The sequence below is a fragment of the Salvelinus sp. IW2-2015 genome, linkage group LG18, assembly GCF_002910315.2.
Source record: "Salvelinus sp. IW2-2015 linkage group LG18, ASM291031v2, whole genome shotgun sequence".
Lineage (NCBI taxonomy): Eukaryota > Metazoa > Chordata > Actinopteri > Salmoniformes > Salmonidae > Salvelinus > Salvelinus sp. IW2-2015.
The window spans coordinates 10,898,281-10,916,554 of record NC_036858.1 but is presented as its reverse complement, the minus strand read 5'-3'; the positions used below and the strand labels follow the sequence as shown (position 1 = coordinate 10,916,554).

General features: G+C 42.1%; 1 protein-coding gene across 7 annotated transcripts in view; it reads right to left on the bottom strand.

Moving 5' to 3' along the window:
• Window positions 1–1,871: 1,871 nt before the first annotated feature.
• The window catches only part of ndel1a (nudE neurodevelopment protein 1-like 1a), a 32,225-nt gene continuing 15,822 nt past the window's right edge, over window positions 1,872–18,274 (bottom strand). Inside the window, exons 3-11 of one of the 7 annotated variants that reach the window (XM_070448283.1) lie at window positions 11,863–12,016; window positions 9,273–9,421; window positions 8,482–8,618; window positions 8,084–8,260; window positions 7,892–7,980; window positions 6,346–6,500; window positions 5,939–5,976; window positions 5,409–5,453; window positions 3,330–3,392 (exon numbers count right to left, since the gene is read on the bottom strand). In XM_070448283.1, coding sequence (XP_070304384.1) covers window positions 3,382–3,392; window positions 5,409–5,453; window positions 5,939–5,976; window positions 6,346–6,500; window positions 7,892–7,980; window positions 8,084–8,260; window positions 8,482–8,618; window positions 9,273–9,421; window positions 11,863–12,016 — 955 coding nt within the window. In that variant the 3' untranslated portion in view covers window positions 3,330–3,381. Of the gene's footprint in view, window positions 3,393–5,408; window positions 5,454–5,897; window positions 5,977–6,345; window positions 6,501–7,891; window positions 7,981–8,083; window positions 8,261–8,481; window positions 8,619–9,272; window positions 9,422–11,862; window positions 12,017–18,274 lie in introns of all 7 variants that reach the window. The other 6 variants (XM_070448284.1, XM_024006947.2, XM_024006948.2 and 3 more) reach the window with 6 other exon arrangements.

The following is an 18,274-nucleotide window of genomic DNA, read 5'->3' as shown; positions in this document are numbered from 1 at the left end:
GTTTGTTTTGATATTTTAACTTCTTATGGCTGCAGGGGCAGTATTGAGTAGCTTGGATGAAAGGTGCACAGAGGTGCCCATAATAAACTGCCTGCTCCTCAGTCCTAGTTGCTAATATATGCATATTATTATTCATATTGGATAGAAAACACTCTGAAGTTTCTAAAACTGTTTGAATTATGTCTGTGAGTATAACAGAACTCATATGGCAGGCAAAAACCTGAGAAGTTCCACTTCCTGTTTGAATTGTTTCTGAGGTGGCAGATTTTCAACCAAGCTCTCATTGAAATTACAGCGAGATATTGATGAGTTTTCACTTCCTACGGCTTCCACTAGAACTTTGTCTGATGACTAATGTGAAGGGGGGCCGAAGGAGACAGGAATTAGTAATCACTGCCATGAGGTGACCACGCATTGAACACGTGCCTTCACATGAGGACCTCCATTCCACCGCTCTTCTGAAGTCAATCTAATTCTCCGGTTGGAACGTTATTCAAGATGTATGTTAACAACATTCTAAAGATTGATTCAGTACATCGTTTGACATGTTTCTACTGACTGTTACGGAACTTTTGGACATTTCGTCACGTTATAGTGGATGCGCTTTGTGACTTTGGAATTGTTTACCGCTAACGCGCTAACCAAAGTAGCTAATTGGACATAAATAACGGACATTATCGAACAAATCAAGCATTTATTGTGGACCTGTGATTCCTAGGACTGCATTCTGATGAAGTTCATCAAAGGCAAGGAAACATTTATCATGTATTTTCTGGTTTCTGTTGGCGGCTAATTTGGCTATTGTTCTGAGCTCCGTCTCAGATTATTGCATGATTTGCTTTTTCCGTAAAGTTTTTTTGAAATCTGACACAGCGGTTGCATTAACGAAAGGTATATCTATAATTCCATGTGTATAACTTGTATTATCATCTACATTTATGATGAGTATTTCTGTTGAAACGATGTGGCTATGCAAAATCACTTGATGTTTTTGGAACTAGTGAATGTAACGCGCCAATGTAAACTCAGATGTTTTGTTATAAATATGAACTTTATCAAACAAAACATGCATGTATTGTGTAACATGATGAGTGTCATCTGATGAAGATAATCAAAGGTTAGTGATTAATTTTATCTCTTTCTGCTTTTTGTGAAAGCTATCTTTCGCTGGAAAAATGGCTGTGCTTATTGTGGTTTGGTGGTGACCTAACAATCGTTTGTAGTGCTTTCGCTGAAAAGCATATTTGAAATCGGACACTTTGGTGGGATTAACAACAAGATTACCGTTAAAATGATAAGACACATGTATGTTTGAGGAATTTTAATTATGAGATTTCTGTTTGAATTTGGCGCCCTGCACTTTCACTGGCTGCTATCATATCGATCCCGGTAGCGGGATGCAGCCATAAGAAGTTAACCTGCGTGTCATGATCGCGTTTGGTGTGGGGGGACAAAATAGATGTATGCACGATGGGGCACGCGCACAGCCGGTTTGGGTTCAGTGTAACTTCCTACGAAACAAATCTGACGTTAATTTGACAAAAGCTTGATCGCCTCTAGCCACGACTCTAATGACCACCCTCTATTTAAATAACATTTTAGCCTACTGGGTGCAGGCCTGTGCAGAGAGCGTAACATAGGTTGCGATAGCTAAATTCTGTTTCGAATCCAGCTGTTTCACTTCACAATTATTGCCTAAATTTAAAAGAATCACTATTGAAACCTTAACTAATTAGGATGACTCACCTAAATTAACCAATCCCATTCATTGCTCAACTAGATTCAAGGAGAACTCCAATATAAAATCTGTATTAGCTCATGGTATGAGGCTAGAGTTGAATTGCTAAATTTGCATTGTGGACTACTTTAAGTTTTAAAAACAATAAGAAGAATGGCTTTATTTATTTATTTTCTCAACATTTTAAGACAACGGATCCTACATCATGATATATGACTAATTGATGTATAATCACATCCTATATATTTGAACACATCATGCCATAAAATGAATAAACAAAACATACAAACAGGCAATATTGCACTTGAATAAAACTGATAGAATAATGTGAAAATACTTGCACTGGATAAAGTGCTCTTAACTTACAATATAGGTTGCTAACACAGGGTTGTGTGATATTTTAAATACAATAAGATACCAGTGAAAATTCAACACCGAAAATGAAAGACTCGGAGTTAATATCCAAAAATTGAATACTGGCAAAAGTGGTCTAAAACACCATGACAGCACCACTCAAGTGGACATCTATAAATAATGATCAATATGACCAATACAGTGCACGTTGTCATACGGTTAAACTGAGCTGAGACTAAGTAGCCCAGAACACAACGACACAATGAGTATTTTCCTTCACCATCCCTTTTGAACAGGTCTAAAACAATGCATTTTAATTTGAACACATTACATAAATAAAAACAAAACTGTAACATTAAATTCTTCAGATGGCTACTGAATTTAGACTCAAGGTCAGAAAGGCATACGAGGTCGACACAAGAGATTTAAACCACCTTTAGTGACGGACAATAAGTCAGCTTGTTAGGAGCAGGTCCACGTGGTGAAGGACCGTTCCAGGCTATTAAACACATCTACACACGTGTGCCAGCTGCCAATCCATTAACCCTAGTTTCCATTTATAAGAAATGTCAAAAGGTGTGGAGAGTTAGAGAGGGCCTCTGCATTGTCTGAGGCAATGCTGCTAGATGAATGTGTTACAGTAATCCAGACATCTTGCTTCTTCTGTAGACTCTGGCTAATCTATATTCTTTCACTTGCTACACCATCTCTGATAAATCGTAACAGTTAAATAAAATTACAGTAACATGTATATCGGAAACCCTCACTGTGTCACAATTTCAATTGCATAACGTGTGTTTTTTCTGTCTAAACTAAAGATTTGAAAAATGACTGCAGAGAGGATAGGATCCTACATAAATACCGTCTCTTTGGATGCACCTTCTCTTTGGGTGTCTGTGTAGAGTGGGCTATATGTACAAGCAGTAAACAATTAGCGAGTACATATAAACTGTGAGCCACATGTACAGTAGGACCAAAGCACAAGCACTAAAGGGCCAGAATTACACAGACAGCCTGTGAATACGCAGTGGCTGCAAAAAGGGGCCAGTATTACAGTATGTGAAAAGTGTTTAATAGTGCTAGCCATTTTCATGTGCGTTCTCTTGTTTGAAGTCATCACAATGCTTTCTGTTTAAGGATATAGCCTTGTCCATTGGCAGGGTGTTTGTGTGTGCAGGGGGAGATTAAATTGGGGTGTGGTATCTGTCACATGATGAGAGGCAGGAGGCCAGGGGAGGAGGGAGCGGGGGGTGCTGTGATGGCTGTCAGGGTGCCAGGGTCCATGCCGTTCACCGCCCTGCTGTAAACACAAACACAACATGAATTAGTCTGGTCGACTGAGGGTTAGGCAGCATCTCACTTGCTGCTCCTTACAAAATGAACCTTGCTGGATTCATATTATAAGGTGTTAAAACCATAGAACACATCAAATCTGCCTAATAATTAGCTAGGTATTACATGGCATTTTACATGGTCCCGTGTGGCTCAGTTGGTAGAGCATGGCGCTTGCAACGCCAGGGTTGTGGGTTCATTCCCCACGGGGGGACCAGAATGAATATGTATGAACTTTCCAATTTGTAAGTCGCTCTGGATAAGAGCGTCTGCTAAATGACTTAAATGTAAATAACGTGAGTTGTAATTACTGGGCTAGACCTAAGCAAATTAATTCAAATGGGGGAGTGTTAGATGTAAGACTACTGAAATAAAATGTAGCCCTATTGTTAGAGTAGATAAACTGGAGTATCACTTTACAGTGGTACCCTGGTGCCTACAGCTCTACTAGACTGCCAGACAAAGGGGCCATTTTAATGAAGGCAAACTCTGTCACTCCACAAGCAAGCACACTTTCCAGTGGTCGATGGATCCCAGTGACAGCGCAGGGTTGAACCAGTGACCAGTGGTCGATGGATCCCAGTGACAGCGCAGGGTTGAACCAGTGACCTGAGCCACAGCAGGTTACCTCACTCTGTCCTCATTATCCTACTATCAGTTGGCCCTGGCACGGTCACACTGCTAGGCAGCACGCTCCGGGCACGTGCAGACAAAAATGAAACTTGATATATTTTTTGATTCTGTTATGGTTTAGACTGTGCCAAATCGTTTATAAAGTATGTGATTGGAAGATCACTGACTTCTAGGTTCTAAAAGTCCTCTCAGCTAGTTTGCCCCTCCCTGCACAAATGTAAAATATCTAGTGGAGTTTGTTCAACTTACAAAAATATAAACGCAACATATAAAGTGTTGGTCCCATGTTTCATAAACTCAAATAAAAGATCCCAGAAATGTTCCATAAGCACAGAAAGCTTATTTCTCTAAAATGTTATGCACAAATGTGTTTATATCCATGTTAGTGAGCATTTCTCCTTTACCAAGATAATCCATCCACCTGACAGGTGTGGCATATCAAGAAGCTGATTAAACAGCATGATCATTACAGGTGCACCTTGTGCTGGGGACAATAAAAGGCCACTATAAAATGTGCTATTTTGTAACAACACAATGCCACAGATGTCTCAAGTTTTGAGGGAGTGTGCAATTGGCATGCTGACTGCAGGAATGTCCACCAGAGCTGTTGCCAGATAATGTAATGTTAATTTCTCTACCAAAAGCCGCCTCCAACGTTGTTTTAGAGAATTTGGCAGTACGGCCAACAGGCCTCACAACCACGCCAGCCCAGGACCACCACATCCAGATTCTTCACCTGCGGGATTTTTTGAGACCAGCCACCTGGACAGCTGATGAAACTGGAGTATTTCAGTCTGTAATAAAGCCCTTTTGTGGGGGAAAACGAATTCTGATTAGCTTGGCCTGGCTCCCCAGTGGGTGGGCCTATGCCCACCCATGGTTGCGCCCCTGACCAGTCATGTGAAATCCATAGATTAGGGCCTAATTCATTTATTTCAATTGACTGATTTCCTTATATGAACTTTAACTCAGTAAAATCGTTGAAATTGTTACATGTTGCGTCTATATTTTTGTTCAGTATGGTTAGGACCATGGCAAACAAAGTAAATTCTAAGCTCTACTGTTATTTTGTAGTATATACTCCACTTCAAACTCGTGTCCTATAAACAAGCTAGGACTCTGAATAGTAAGGCACAGCGTTGGCAGTGTGTGCTCTCTTGTAAAGAGAGCTTTATAATCCACTCCTCCCTGCGGTGAAACCCAAACTGTGCCCTTGTAACCATGTCTTGCTCAGCATGCTCAGTCAGCCTCATATCAATAGTTCCTCACACAGCAGAAACACAACGGCATGACACTACAACCTTGCCACAGTCACACCACTTCTATATGGGACATCTAGTAGTATGTATACCTTGAAATACAACCTCAACAAGGAACAACAGAAGGACAGCACCAGCTACATAAGAACAGTGAAAGATTACTTTTGACGTTGCACTTTAGAATCAGCTGCAAAACTGTGGTGCCTTGTTCACATGCAGTAGTTTGTAGTTAATTGACAATGTGAGCACAAAATCAAAAGTACTGTACCATAACCAACCCTTCCATTGCACTACATGCTTTCCTCTGGGTCATTAAACACACCTCCGAGAATCTCCCCCTCCCCCAATATGATGATTGATCCAAATTGAATGACACTATATTGAAAGCTACCAACTCACACCAGCAAATAGACAGACATATTAATCACATGTGGATGTATTAGCATAGTGTTAAGAAAGCAGGGGAATGTACCACTACCCAAAGCAGTTATCTAGCCCCACGGTGAGTGAGTCTACCTCAGCACTAGATGGGAACAGGAGGGAGGCTTGTTAATCAAACAGCATGCAGGTGACTGACTAACTTCCCCACACATCATCAGCATCGGAGGAGGAAGACCATTACCCAGAAGTAATGCAGGGAATATGACCCTCTCTCTCCTGCTGGGGAAAAACACAAGGGTCTGAGAGACCTCATCAACAGCCATAACTCCTCAAAATCATCAACACATCTCCATAGACTCCCAACACTAAACAAGCATTTCAAATACACATTTCTACAGTCAAATTGATCAACGTTAAGAAATCTAACTGAAACAAAACGGTCTTAGGAGTGACTGACTGCTTAACACAGCAAATAAAAATGACAAATGCATTAGGCCTATATCCAAATAAAGACAATTTCACATTATGAAACATTGTTGTCCTTTGCCAAGTTTCTTTCTCATAAAATCTAAGCTTTCATTTCCTATTCGTCACCAATGAGTAATGTGTGGCTCACTGAGGGTGAAGTGGAAGCGGGCTTCGACTTACGTTTTGTCGTAGTACGACGACGTCATGTGGAGGGTATGGGAGAACTTGGCTGTGTTGCCGTTGATCACGTTCCCGTTTTCCGTGATGGCGTAAGATTTTCTGGCTTTCTGGTCCTTGGCAAAGTTCCTGCAGGCTGCCAGCTTAGACTCCAGAGCCTGAGACGGACATAGAGAATGCAGAAAGATAAGAGGCCTTCCACTATTAGCAAGAAATTACAATATGGTATAAGACAAGGAGTGTTTCTCAAAACGCATACTACCGTGCTCCGAGCACGCAAATTTGAGCACGGGAGGGTTGGAGTATGAGTCCAAATCAAAGTATGCGAAACGGAGCGCACTTCTCTATTTTAAAGAATGCATCGATGCAATCTTCAACGGAAAGTATGAAACTAAATATGACGCAACCACATAAGAAATGACGCAAATTTTCTCAATCAATAGCGGCCATTATTTGAGCTGAAGTGAGAGAAAATACACCGACTTCAGAATGAAATGTTGCCTATTCACATCTCATATGTTGCTTGACTACAATATTTTATCTTGATACGTTAATTTTGGCATGGTTACCTGCCTACAATACCCACTATAGAGTGCGTAGGTCACAAGCCCATAGTAAGTCAATAGAGCTAACTGGCTAGCTACTATTGTTAGCTAAACAGATAGTCACGAAGAATTGTTAGCTAGCTACCCACAAAGAATTTACATCTACCTTGGATAATATTTGTTTTAGGTCATTTTTGCCACTTATACTATCTGGTTAGCTACATTATTACAATTCACATATAACTAGCTGACAGTTATCAAGTAAAACGTTTGCTTTTTGTATATATTGTTTCGTCTCTACCATTGTCTTGGTTAGAAGAAGGAAGGTTCAGTGAATGGGTAAGTCCATAGTAAGTCATAGTAAGGCTAACTGGCTAGGCACAAAGAATTGTTAGCTAGCTACCCACCCACGAAGAATTGTACCTTGCATAAAATTAGTAAAAAAAGAAACCCATGAATGAGTAAGTGTTCAACCTTGAATGGTACTATCTATGCCCTTTGGCCTAGTGATAAAAGAATTTCAAACAAATTTTAAAGTGTTTCTTCCCTCTTTCTTTCTTTCTTCCATCTTTCTTCCGTTACTGTACCTTGCATAAAATTAGTTTTCAGTCATTTTTTCCTGTTTAGCTGGCGAGCTAGCTAGATTACAATGATTCACATATCTAGCTGACAATTATGAAGTAAAACGTTTGCTTTGTCTATTTCTTGTTTCGTCTCTATTGTTGCCATTGTCCTGGCTGGAAGAAGGTTCAGTGAATGGGGAGATACAGCATGAGGTAATACAGTAGGAGGAGTATGAGTGCTTCTCAAATGTAATGTTTTATGCGTTCTCCATGCGCTAGTCCTCACAAGAACGTACTCAAGAGAACATCCTCGGATAATGTACTTGGAGCATGAGAGTGTGCAGGACGGTAGTATGCATATTGAGAAACACCAACAGTCTCAGTGTACCAGGGCATACGGTGAATAGTGATCTGTACAAATGGAAAAAATGTATGTCTCACCCCTACTTTCCGAAGCAGGTCACCTACGATGTTGAGTGCTGATATTCTGGCAGAGGGAGTTAGTGAGTTACCAAGGCCGTTTGACAACTCTGGGGGGAAATAAATACAATTAGATAAATTCATACAGTATACTGCACATAAAAAAAAGGTTAGGCAACATATTGAGGTGTTGGGGTCAGAGCAAAAGGGTACCTGTTGGGTTGGCGAAGGCGTTGTCCAGACTATTGGCGAGTGGCGTGGCGGGGAGAGACAGTGAGGCCTGGACAGAGGAATCCATCTTGTCGTTGTCCTCCTGGGTGGGCGAGGCGGGTGCCGACATCCTGGTCAAGTCCGTATTTCGCTCTCGGACGGCGAGCTCCTGTCTTAGGTCTGACAGACAAGCAGACAGACATAATATTTAACTCTAAAACAGACCATATTGACACCAGACATTCAAATTGAGGATAATGCTGTTATAGTCTCTCCCAACAATAATTTGCAGCTGTAAGCAATGCTGTGAGAACATGGGTTCTATTAATTTCACAGAGAACAGCTCATTTTCTAATGAGTGAAGGCAGGCAGGGTTTGAGTGAAACTGGATCAATAAGCACCTCTGGCCTCATCTTTTAATCTCTGCACTGAGACCAGGAGGGACTCTTTCTCATCAAGCTCACTCTCCAGGAAGGCATTCCTTTCGATGGCCTGGTTCAGACGCTGCTCAAAATCCTCCAGGGACACAATCGTAGCCCTGCAGAAGGAAATAAAGGAGAATACATTTAATTTGTGTGACTTTCTATTTATACAGTGTACTCTCTGTTAGTCAGCAACTCTACCAAAAATGTTAGGTGTGCGTCAGCTCATAATTTTTACTAGAAAATGAATGTTTAGTGACAAACAAATGTCCCGATTCCTCCAAGTAATCTACATATCTGGCAATGTGTGACAGTGCTGACCTGAATCCAATTCAATCCAATTTACAGCAATCAGACCCAATTGGGCAAGTGTTTTAATTGGAATGGAGATTTGCCATCTGTCTGATTACTCCCAATGAAGAGCACAGTGTAAAATTAACTAGGAAGCACACAACAAGCACCTCAGCCTCCATCATTGATCAGCACCTCTCTGCATGGGGTAAATATATGGGTTTGTTTTCTGAAAGATGGTCAGAGAATGACTACCTTTGCTTATATTGTTAGATTAGTACTACTGTTAGATATTGCCCTTTTCCTCCAAAATGAACATAACCCTGAAGTACACAGTAAATATCAAATTATGACTCCTACAGATCGTCTTCTAATGCTGTATCCAGTATGTGTCTGTTAGATACCTGTCTCTTATACACATCTAGATGTGTATAAGAGACAGGTTAGATACTGTGTAGTGGTCTGGTCTCTTTGCTGACCTCTTGGCTCTTTCCAGGTCGTCGTTGGACTGCTCCAGTTCCCGGACGTATTTGTGGAGCTGCTCCTTGATGCCCCGGGTCTGACCCAGGTCACCCTCCAGCATGTTGATCTGTTTGTAGCTTTGGGCATACTGCTGCTCCAGTTTCTCCTGAAAGGGGGGATGGAGAGATTAGGAGAGAGAAGAGAAAGAGGGATACCTAGTCAGTTGTACAACTGAATGCATTCAACTGAAATGTGTCTTCCGCATTTAACCCAACCCCTCTGGGGGGGAGTTTAAAATTGGTAAAGGACGTTAAAAGCTTCCAATGGTGTTTTACTTACTAAAATATTTTCCTAACACTACACAGTCGAACGCACCCAAGGAGGGAACCGCCGCGTTAACCTACATTCTGTCATCTATTTTTCAGAGCACTCCGTTGTGCTCCAGCGTTCTCAGGCTATGGGATGATGATGTGACCCATGTCTCCTCCAGCTCTCTGGTGACAAGCTCAATAGATGGGACTGGATCTGCCTGCCTGTCTGACCTATATCTTCTGGATACATCACATCTGAATCATTTAACCACTAACCTCGACCAGACAAGCCCTGCTTTGTCCTGAAATGCCGTTTTATATGAACTACATGTGCATACTACACTGACGACATCAAAACACATTCTAGCCTATGTCAAGTAAAAGTATGTCATAACAAGGCGTTAAACATGGTGTCACAGACAATCTAAATGTAGCGCATACTGCACAACATGAATGCATCTCTAAGATTCTTTACTCTGGCGTCAGGATGAGAACTAGTTGCTGTGGTATTTTCCATAAACAAAGGCATGAAAGCAAGAAAAAATGTTTAACTGCCTGGAATAACCACCATACAGTCAGAAAAAAGATGAACCGATTACATTCTTAACACATTCGTATCTCACCATCACCGGTGCCGTGATTCACTGACTCGCATAGCAGGAGTCGTAATGTGAACATGGACGCAGAGCCACGCTCATCCTAGAGCTAATTATAGAGCGTGAATTAACATGCTGATGCATTATGTATGAGAATTAGGGATTGGCAATTGAAATTACTACACTATACGAATATCATGACATTTATTCAGATACCCCCCAAAAATCGACTCGACCAATCAGAATGATGAAAATGCACAAACGGCAGAGATAAACACAGGGTATCTGCAGGTTCCATGAAGTTGAATTGCTAATATTCTTCTCCAGAAATGAGCCCATGTTTGCAAAAAGTTGTATTATTAGGGCTGGCTCTTTCACCAAAGGCTATAGCCGACATGACTCATATTTTTCAGGCTGGCGTGCTAATTTAGCAATGATTATTCTGCTGTAGCCTAACAGATGTAGTAGCATAGTTTAAGCGGGTAGGCTATAGATGGCTAAAGCAAGGGCTTTCCCATCTGCATTTGTTAATGCTACCCCAATGGGCTAATTCATTAGCTGGATCACAAAGTCTAAGTGTTCAGAATGTTGGCTTCCATAATGATACCACTGTGAAAAAATGCCTTAAAGTCAAATATACAGCACTGTTACTGTATAAAACACGATCAACTCTCCATCTGGAGAGCTGGGTGTGCAGGCTTTTGATCCACCACTGATCCTCCACTTAACAAGGTCACTTTGAGCAGTTGTTTTGTAGAATCTGGCGAGTGTTGCTGGAACAAAAGTCTACACACCCAGTAGCTCCCCTGATGTGTTACAACATTAGCCTACAACCAAAAAGTCTAATAAAATAATTCCCTCATTAAGTGAATAAGATATCAATTCACTATACTTTGAAGCAAGGTAGCTATGCAGGAGGGCTCTAGACAGACTTTTTTCAAGTGCCAAGACATGAAAGTTAGCTATTTCAAACATGTTCAGGCAAAAAATGGCTATTTCATCTAACATGTTTAGGGAATGCATGATGGATATTTTTATGTGCAACATGTCATAATAGGATGCAGAATAATCACATTTTTGGGGGGATTAATTTGCCAGCATGTTTTTTGTGCATATTAGTCTAGGCAATGTGCTACATAATTTACCAACTGAGGAAGTGGGAACTCAAAACACATTAGCCACATTGCTAACTCTAAATATGATATTGTTGATAGGCTGTTTCCAGTAGTAGTGATCAGAGCAAAAATGGGAAAGAGTTCCTTGTCTGTCTGACTGATATGAAAGAGATTTCTCATTTAGATTACACATTAATTTCTGACTAAGAACCCTCTACTTTACTGTTGACCATGCCTGATTTTGCTTAATATCATGTACGCTGGGATACTCACGGATACATGCTACAACAACTTGCCTCCTCTCTGGACAGCACTAAAGGACAAGCCATGATGATACAAACTTCAAATAGTCATCAATTTATTATGTCAAGGATATGGAGTTTTTCATAGGTTGTCAAAAGAAGAGCATCATACTTTTTCAGCATGAACGCTAAAGGCTCCTCGTAAATATTTTCTTACCAACTCATGGTTGTAATATTCAAATTCACAGGGAACTCAACTTCACAGGGTTTCAGATTTGTTTCAGATTCCAAGCACAAAAAATATGTATTCAGTCCTTTAAGTGCATTGTGTTCGTCTTGGTACCTTGAGTGAGTCCACCTCGTTCTTGAGCCTGCTGTTCTCAGAGTGTAGGTCTCTCATGCGGTGCTCAGCCTGCCCCAGCTGGGTTTCCAGCTCTGCCTCCAGCTCTCTGCTGCCCTCCTGAAACTCCAGCAGCTCCTCCTGGGCCTCCTGGCAACTGACAGGGCAGACACCACCGGAGAGGACGTGGTTAGTAAACCATTACACCATTGTTATTTTACAGTCCATTGGTATTTACTTAGAAATTAGAAGGACCCAAGAGTGTATCTAAGAGTTATAAATAAGAAGCACACAAGTGTGTTGCAGCCTAATGTGCTGAATTCTTTATTCATCTAAAAACATACAAAACCCCCATTGCGTCGGTGCTTAAACATACAAATCTCTTAAGGCAATTTAAAACGGTGGAAATTGAAAGAGCAGATCATGTTACACTGCTTAACAAAGCCCACACAGGATTTGTACCGTTACACTGCTTAAAAAAAGTGCAATATGAAGAAATCGCTCTGCCATTTCCAAAAATTCTAAATGTTCACCCAATTTCAGTTTGTGACAAAACAAGCAGTCATTCCATCTAAAACGATGTGAAATACATGACCAAAAGTATGTGGACACCTGCTCGTCAAACATCTCATTCCAAAATCATGGACATTAATATGGAGTTGATCCCCTTATATAACAACCTCCACTCTTCTGGGAAGGCTTCCCACTAGATGTTGGAACATTGCTGCAGGGACTGCTTCCATTCAGCCACAAGAGCATTATTGAGTTTGGGCACTGACGTTGGGCAATAAGGCCTGGCTCGCAGTCAGCATTCCAATTCATACCAAAGGTGTTCGATGGGATTGAGGTCAGGGCTCTGTGCAGGCCAGTCAAGTTCTTCCACACTGAACTCAACAAACCATTTTTATATGGCCCTTGCTTTGTGCACGGGGGCATTGTCATGCAGAAACAGGAGGGCCTTCCCCAAACTGTTGCCACAAAGTTGGAAAAACAGATTCGTCTAGGATGTCATTGTATGCTGTAGCGTTGAGATTTCCCTTCACTGGAACTAAGGGGCCTAGCCCAAACCATCAAAAACAACCCCAGACCATTATTCCTCCACCACCAAACTTTACAGTTGGCGCTATGTATTGGGGCAGGTAGTGTTCTCCTGGCATCGGCCAAACTCAGATTCTTCCGTTGAACTGCCAGATGGCCAAGTGTGATTCATCACTCCTGAGAATGCGTTTCCACTGCTCCAGATTCCAATGGCGGAAAGCTTTACACCACTCCAGTCGACGCTTGGCATTGCGCATGGTGATCTTAGACTTGTGTGGTTGCTCGGCCATGGAAACTCAATAGCGAGTGTCGCAACCGAGGACAAACAATTTGTACGCGCTTCAAATCACCCCGGTGATGCGTTGGGCAGACCACACCACCCTCTGGAGAGCCCTGCAGTTGCGGGTGGTGCAGTTGCCGTACCAGACGGTTATACAGCCCGACAGGATGCTCTCAATTGTGCATCTGTAAAGGTTTGTGAGGGTTTTAGGGGCCAAGCCAAATTTCTTCAGCCTCCTGAGGTTGAAGAGGCGCTGTTGCGCCTTCTTCACCTTCACCACACTGTGTGGGTGGACCATTTCAGATCGTCAGTGATGTGTAGGAACTTGAAGCTTTCCACTTTCTCCACTGCAGTGCCGTGTCGATGTGGATAGGGGTGTGCTCCCTCTGCTGTTTCCTGAAGTCCACGATCAGCTCCTTTGTTTAGTTGACATTGAATGAGAGGTTATTTTCCTGGCACCACTCTCAGGGCCTTCACCTCCTCTCTGTAGGCTGTCTCGTCATTGTTGGTAATCAGGCCTACTTCTGTTGTGTTGTCTGCAAACTTGATGATTGAGTTGGAGCCGTGCATCGCCACACAGTCATGGCTGAACAGGGAGAACAGGAGGGGGCTGAGCAAGCAGAGGTGTTGTTTCCTACCTTCACCACCTGGGGGCCGCCCGTCAGGAAGTCCAGGACCCAGTTGCACAGGGCAGGGTTCAGACCCAGGACCCCGAGCCTAATGAGCATGGAGGGTACTATGGTGTTAAATGCTGAGCTATAGTCAATGAACAGCATTCTTACATTAGGTATTGCTCTTGTCCAGATGGGATATGGCAGTGTGCAGTGCATCGTCTGTGAATCTATTGGGGCGGTAAGCAAATGGAAGTGGGTCTAGGGTGGCCAGTAAGGTGATATGATCCTTGACTAGTCTCTCAAAGCACTTCATGATGACAGAAGTGAGTGCTACAGGGCGATAGTCATTTAGTTTAGTTACCTTTGCTTTCTTGTGTACAGGAACAATGGTGGAAATCTTGAAGCAAGTGGGGATAGCAGTCTGGGATAGAGAGAGATTGAATATGTCCGTAACCACTCCAGCCAGCTGGTCTGCGCATGCTCTGCCGCCACAGCTAGGGATGCCGTCTGGGCCGGCAGCCTTGCGAGGGTTAACCCGCTTAGATGTCTTACTCACGTCGGCCACAGAGAGCCCACAGTCCTTGGTAGCGGACCGCGTCAGGGGCACTGTGTTATCCTCAAAGTGGGCAAAGAAGGTGTTTAGCTTGCTGGGAAACAAGACGCCGGTGCCCGCGACGTGTCTGGTTTCCCTTTGTAGTCCGTGATTTTCTGTAGACCCTGACACATACATCTCGTGTCTGAGCCGTTGAATTGCGACTCCACTTTGTCTCTGTACTGACATTTTGCCTGTTTGATTGCCTTACGGAGGGAATAACTACACTGTTTGTATTCAGTCATATTTCCAGTCACCTTGCCATGGTTAAATGCGGTGGTTCGCACTTTCAGTTCACGGTTTCTGGTTAGGGTAAGTTAATAGTCACAGTGGGTACAACATCTCCTATACACTTCCTGATGAACTCAGTCACCGTATTCGTCGATGTTATTCTCAGAGGCTAGCCGGAACATATCCCAATCCTGGTGATCAAAAGAAATCTTGAAGCATGGATTCTGATTGGTCAGACCAAAGTTAAATAGACCGTAGCACAGGTACTTCCTGTTTGAGTAGACTTGAGCTGCAACAGATTTCCAAAAACGATTGACAATTCTACCAATCTTGTTACAATGACAAAATTAAACATTGGTTTACATCCCCCCCCACAGCTTTATTTAACACTGTTAATCATAGGGATTAGTGGTTTGGTGTGGATTATCCCTTTAACAAAGCCCAATGGTTCAACCCAGAAGTCTGTAACACAAACACAATGTTTAAAAAGGGTTAGAAGTCTAAAACAGTGTTACGGTGGGACTCATTTTGGTTAACAAAGCCCATACAGGATTTGTACAGTTACACTGCTTAACAAAGCCCACACAGGATTAATGCCTGACTGTTTGTTTCTTCTGTGTTTTCATATTTGTTTTATGTATTCATGTATGAGCTGTGCCAAGATGTTCCTCTTGTAGGACAATAAACGTGAGTTCAGTGTAACTGAATCAGAATCACTTGACCCAGCTAATCAAAGAACCCTTTGACTTCCCCTCATTGTTTGATAACACATCTCGTCACTAGTCCACCCTGGCCTCTCCATACGGAAACAGACTGTCTGTTGCTCAGGGCACCAGTAGATATTCTATAAATAACCAGGAGGTTGGGTTGTTTACAGTGGGTATGTGACCAGGGCAGAGCATGTTTTGTGTAGCTCAAACCATTCAGACGTTTCTGTAAACAACCCCTTACGGGATCAGCCCTTGTCTCACAAACCCCACTCTAGCTGAGCTCCCGTTAATTAAAAACGCGCTAGCGTTACGGTTGGACTTGTTGGGCTAACAAAGCTCACACGGGATTTGTACTGTTACACAGCTTAACAGTGTTTCGGGGGGGTTGAGTGTGGTTATATAAGTATGTATCCGGCGCCCGCTACAGCCATGGATATACACACAGCTGCTCTAAAAATGTCAGTGTCCGGGGGCCATCGGAATGGCACGCTACAGGCATGTGACTGGCGGGACAGGGTGGAAGGGGAGCCTGGAGCCAGGAAAGCCATCAAACAGAACTCACTGTCCTTCTATGGGGTGTCCTGTGTTGTGACCCTGGGGGCAGTGGTGTTTTTGAAGGGGAAAGCCCACTTCCTCCATCTGTGGTTTATTCCAAACGCAGCAGCACCCTCGTGGCCTTTGAACAGCTTGAGGCAGATGACCCTATCGGATATCCTTGAGCTGTCAGGGAACACGACCATCCTCCTCACTTTACTACCCAAAATGTTTTTGCAACAGAGTTTGGGGGAATCCTCAAGTAAGAGCATCCATTGTTGATACTAAGGAAGAATATTGTACAACTGCTTCACTACCAAATTCATGACAAATTCATCAGAAACACATTTAAATCGAGCAATACAAAGGGAAGTGGATTTGAATCCCCTTGGGTGTAAATGTCCAGAGAGCCTTAGGGCAATTCCACAGTAATAGAATTAGGCGGAGACTCAGATTTGTTTTACTTCAAAATGTTACCAAACAAAAACCCTTGATTTCAAAGTTGAACAAAATCATACAACTCTATGCACATGGACTAATTTTAACAATTTACATATTTGCTCTGAATTAAGATTCAAAGATATCTGCAGATAGAATAGGGTGTCAGCTATGACATGACACTGACGTCGGGAAAAACATCTATTTTGGTTATTGAACTACAGTAAGTGAAGTGGATTTACATCCGGAAACGGAATTTCAGTGACTGAATTTGGCCTACATGGGTCTCTGATCTGTACTATACAGAAATGCATAATTATGGACAGGAATATCCTTCTCTTCATGGTGATGTATCCTGAATAGGTACGCAAAGGTAGAAATATGCAAGTTCCTTCTTTTGCATATTTGTGTATTATTCTACACACTGGCTATTATTCTCTTGAGCTCTGCCTCCAAACAAGATCACATTTGGTTGGTCTGGACCAGACCAAATCTGAACCAATCATAGACGTCTATGTTTCACAAGTTAGGACATCACAGTACAGCAGAGTACAGCACAGCAGATATTTTCAGTACAGTACACTCTACTCTAGTGTGCTCTACTGTACTGAACTATAATCTACAGTACAGTAATCTACTTTACTGTTCTGTACTCTACCAGGGGTTGCGTTAGAGTTCAGAAATCAGCATTTTCAAAACACAGACCGTCAACCATTTCACCTGCTTTTTATATTGAAAGTCAGTGTTTTTCTGCTTCAAGAGTGATTACGGGCGTGCAACTATAGTTTCCATCACAGAAAATACATTAGTGCAACACATTCGGCAGAAAATGTGGCTTCGTTTTCATCAGATAACAACAAAAGTGCAACACTATTTGGCTACAGCCACACAAGTAAATGATCTTACAATGAAAAAGCATGTTTATTTTTGGTAAAACAATGCATGGCCATCATATTTCTAATGTTTACCATAGAAAGAATGTAGCCAGCTACATTTCCTAATGCTTTGCATGAAGTTAATCTTGCATTTTATCAGAGAGAAGTAGGTAGGCTACACCGAGAAAAGTACCGGAGACAAGTAGCTACACATCAGTCAGAGCACTGTCTGCTGATAGAATGCCTGTTTGTGAATTCTCATCCGAATGGAAAAGTGCAAATGAAGCACAAAATTTGTCTGATGCCGAGAAGATATAATAACAAGCATTTTAAAATCGGCGTTCCCAAAACACAGCAAGATAATTCTCATGCGTTTGTTTTTTTTCAGTGTGAAAAATGGATAATTCTGCATTAACGTGACCCCTGACTCTACTGTACTGTTTTATACTGTGCTCTACTGTACTGTGCAAACTTGTGAAACATAAACGTCTATGATTGGTTCAGATTTGGTCTGGCCAGGGCAGACTGACCAAATTTTAACTACTTTTCAACCTCAATGGACGTCCGGTGCCGGTCAATGCTCAGTGGGTAAATGGAATGAGGGTAGGTGGTAGGTGTCAGTAAGAGCCAGAAGAAGTGACATTAAGAGAGAAGAGAGAATATAAGGAGAGAGAGAGAGCAAGAGAGAGAAGCAGAGGGAGAAGCAAAAGCAGAGGGAGAAGCAGAGGGAGAGAGAGAGAAGCAGAGGGAGAGAGAGAGAAGCAGAGGGAGAGAGAGAGGTTGTCCAGACTGTTTTCACTCTTGCTTTGACCACCAGATGACAGAACAAGAAAGAAAACAGTTGAAATCAGTTGAACATAACAGTATGCCAGTGGAAGGGAGGAAAGTAGCAGGTGAACCAACTGTGGTTTGTGACTGATTTCCCATTGTAGCCAATTAAATTCCGATTTTATAACATAATTACGAGTTTTAATCACTTTATAATTCATAAACAAACTTGATATCAGTAAAAACACTAACTAATTGGTAGGTCTACCTTTACTTGTTTACTTTACTTACCTTTACTGTGAACTTAGAAAATATCTTAAAGATGTGGGTTTTTG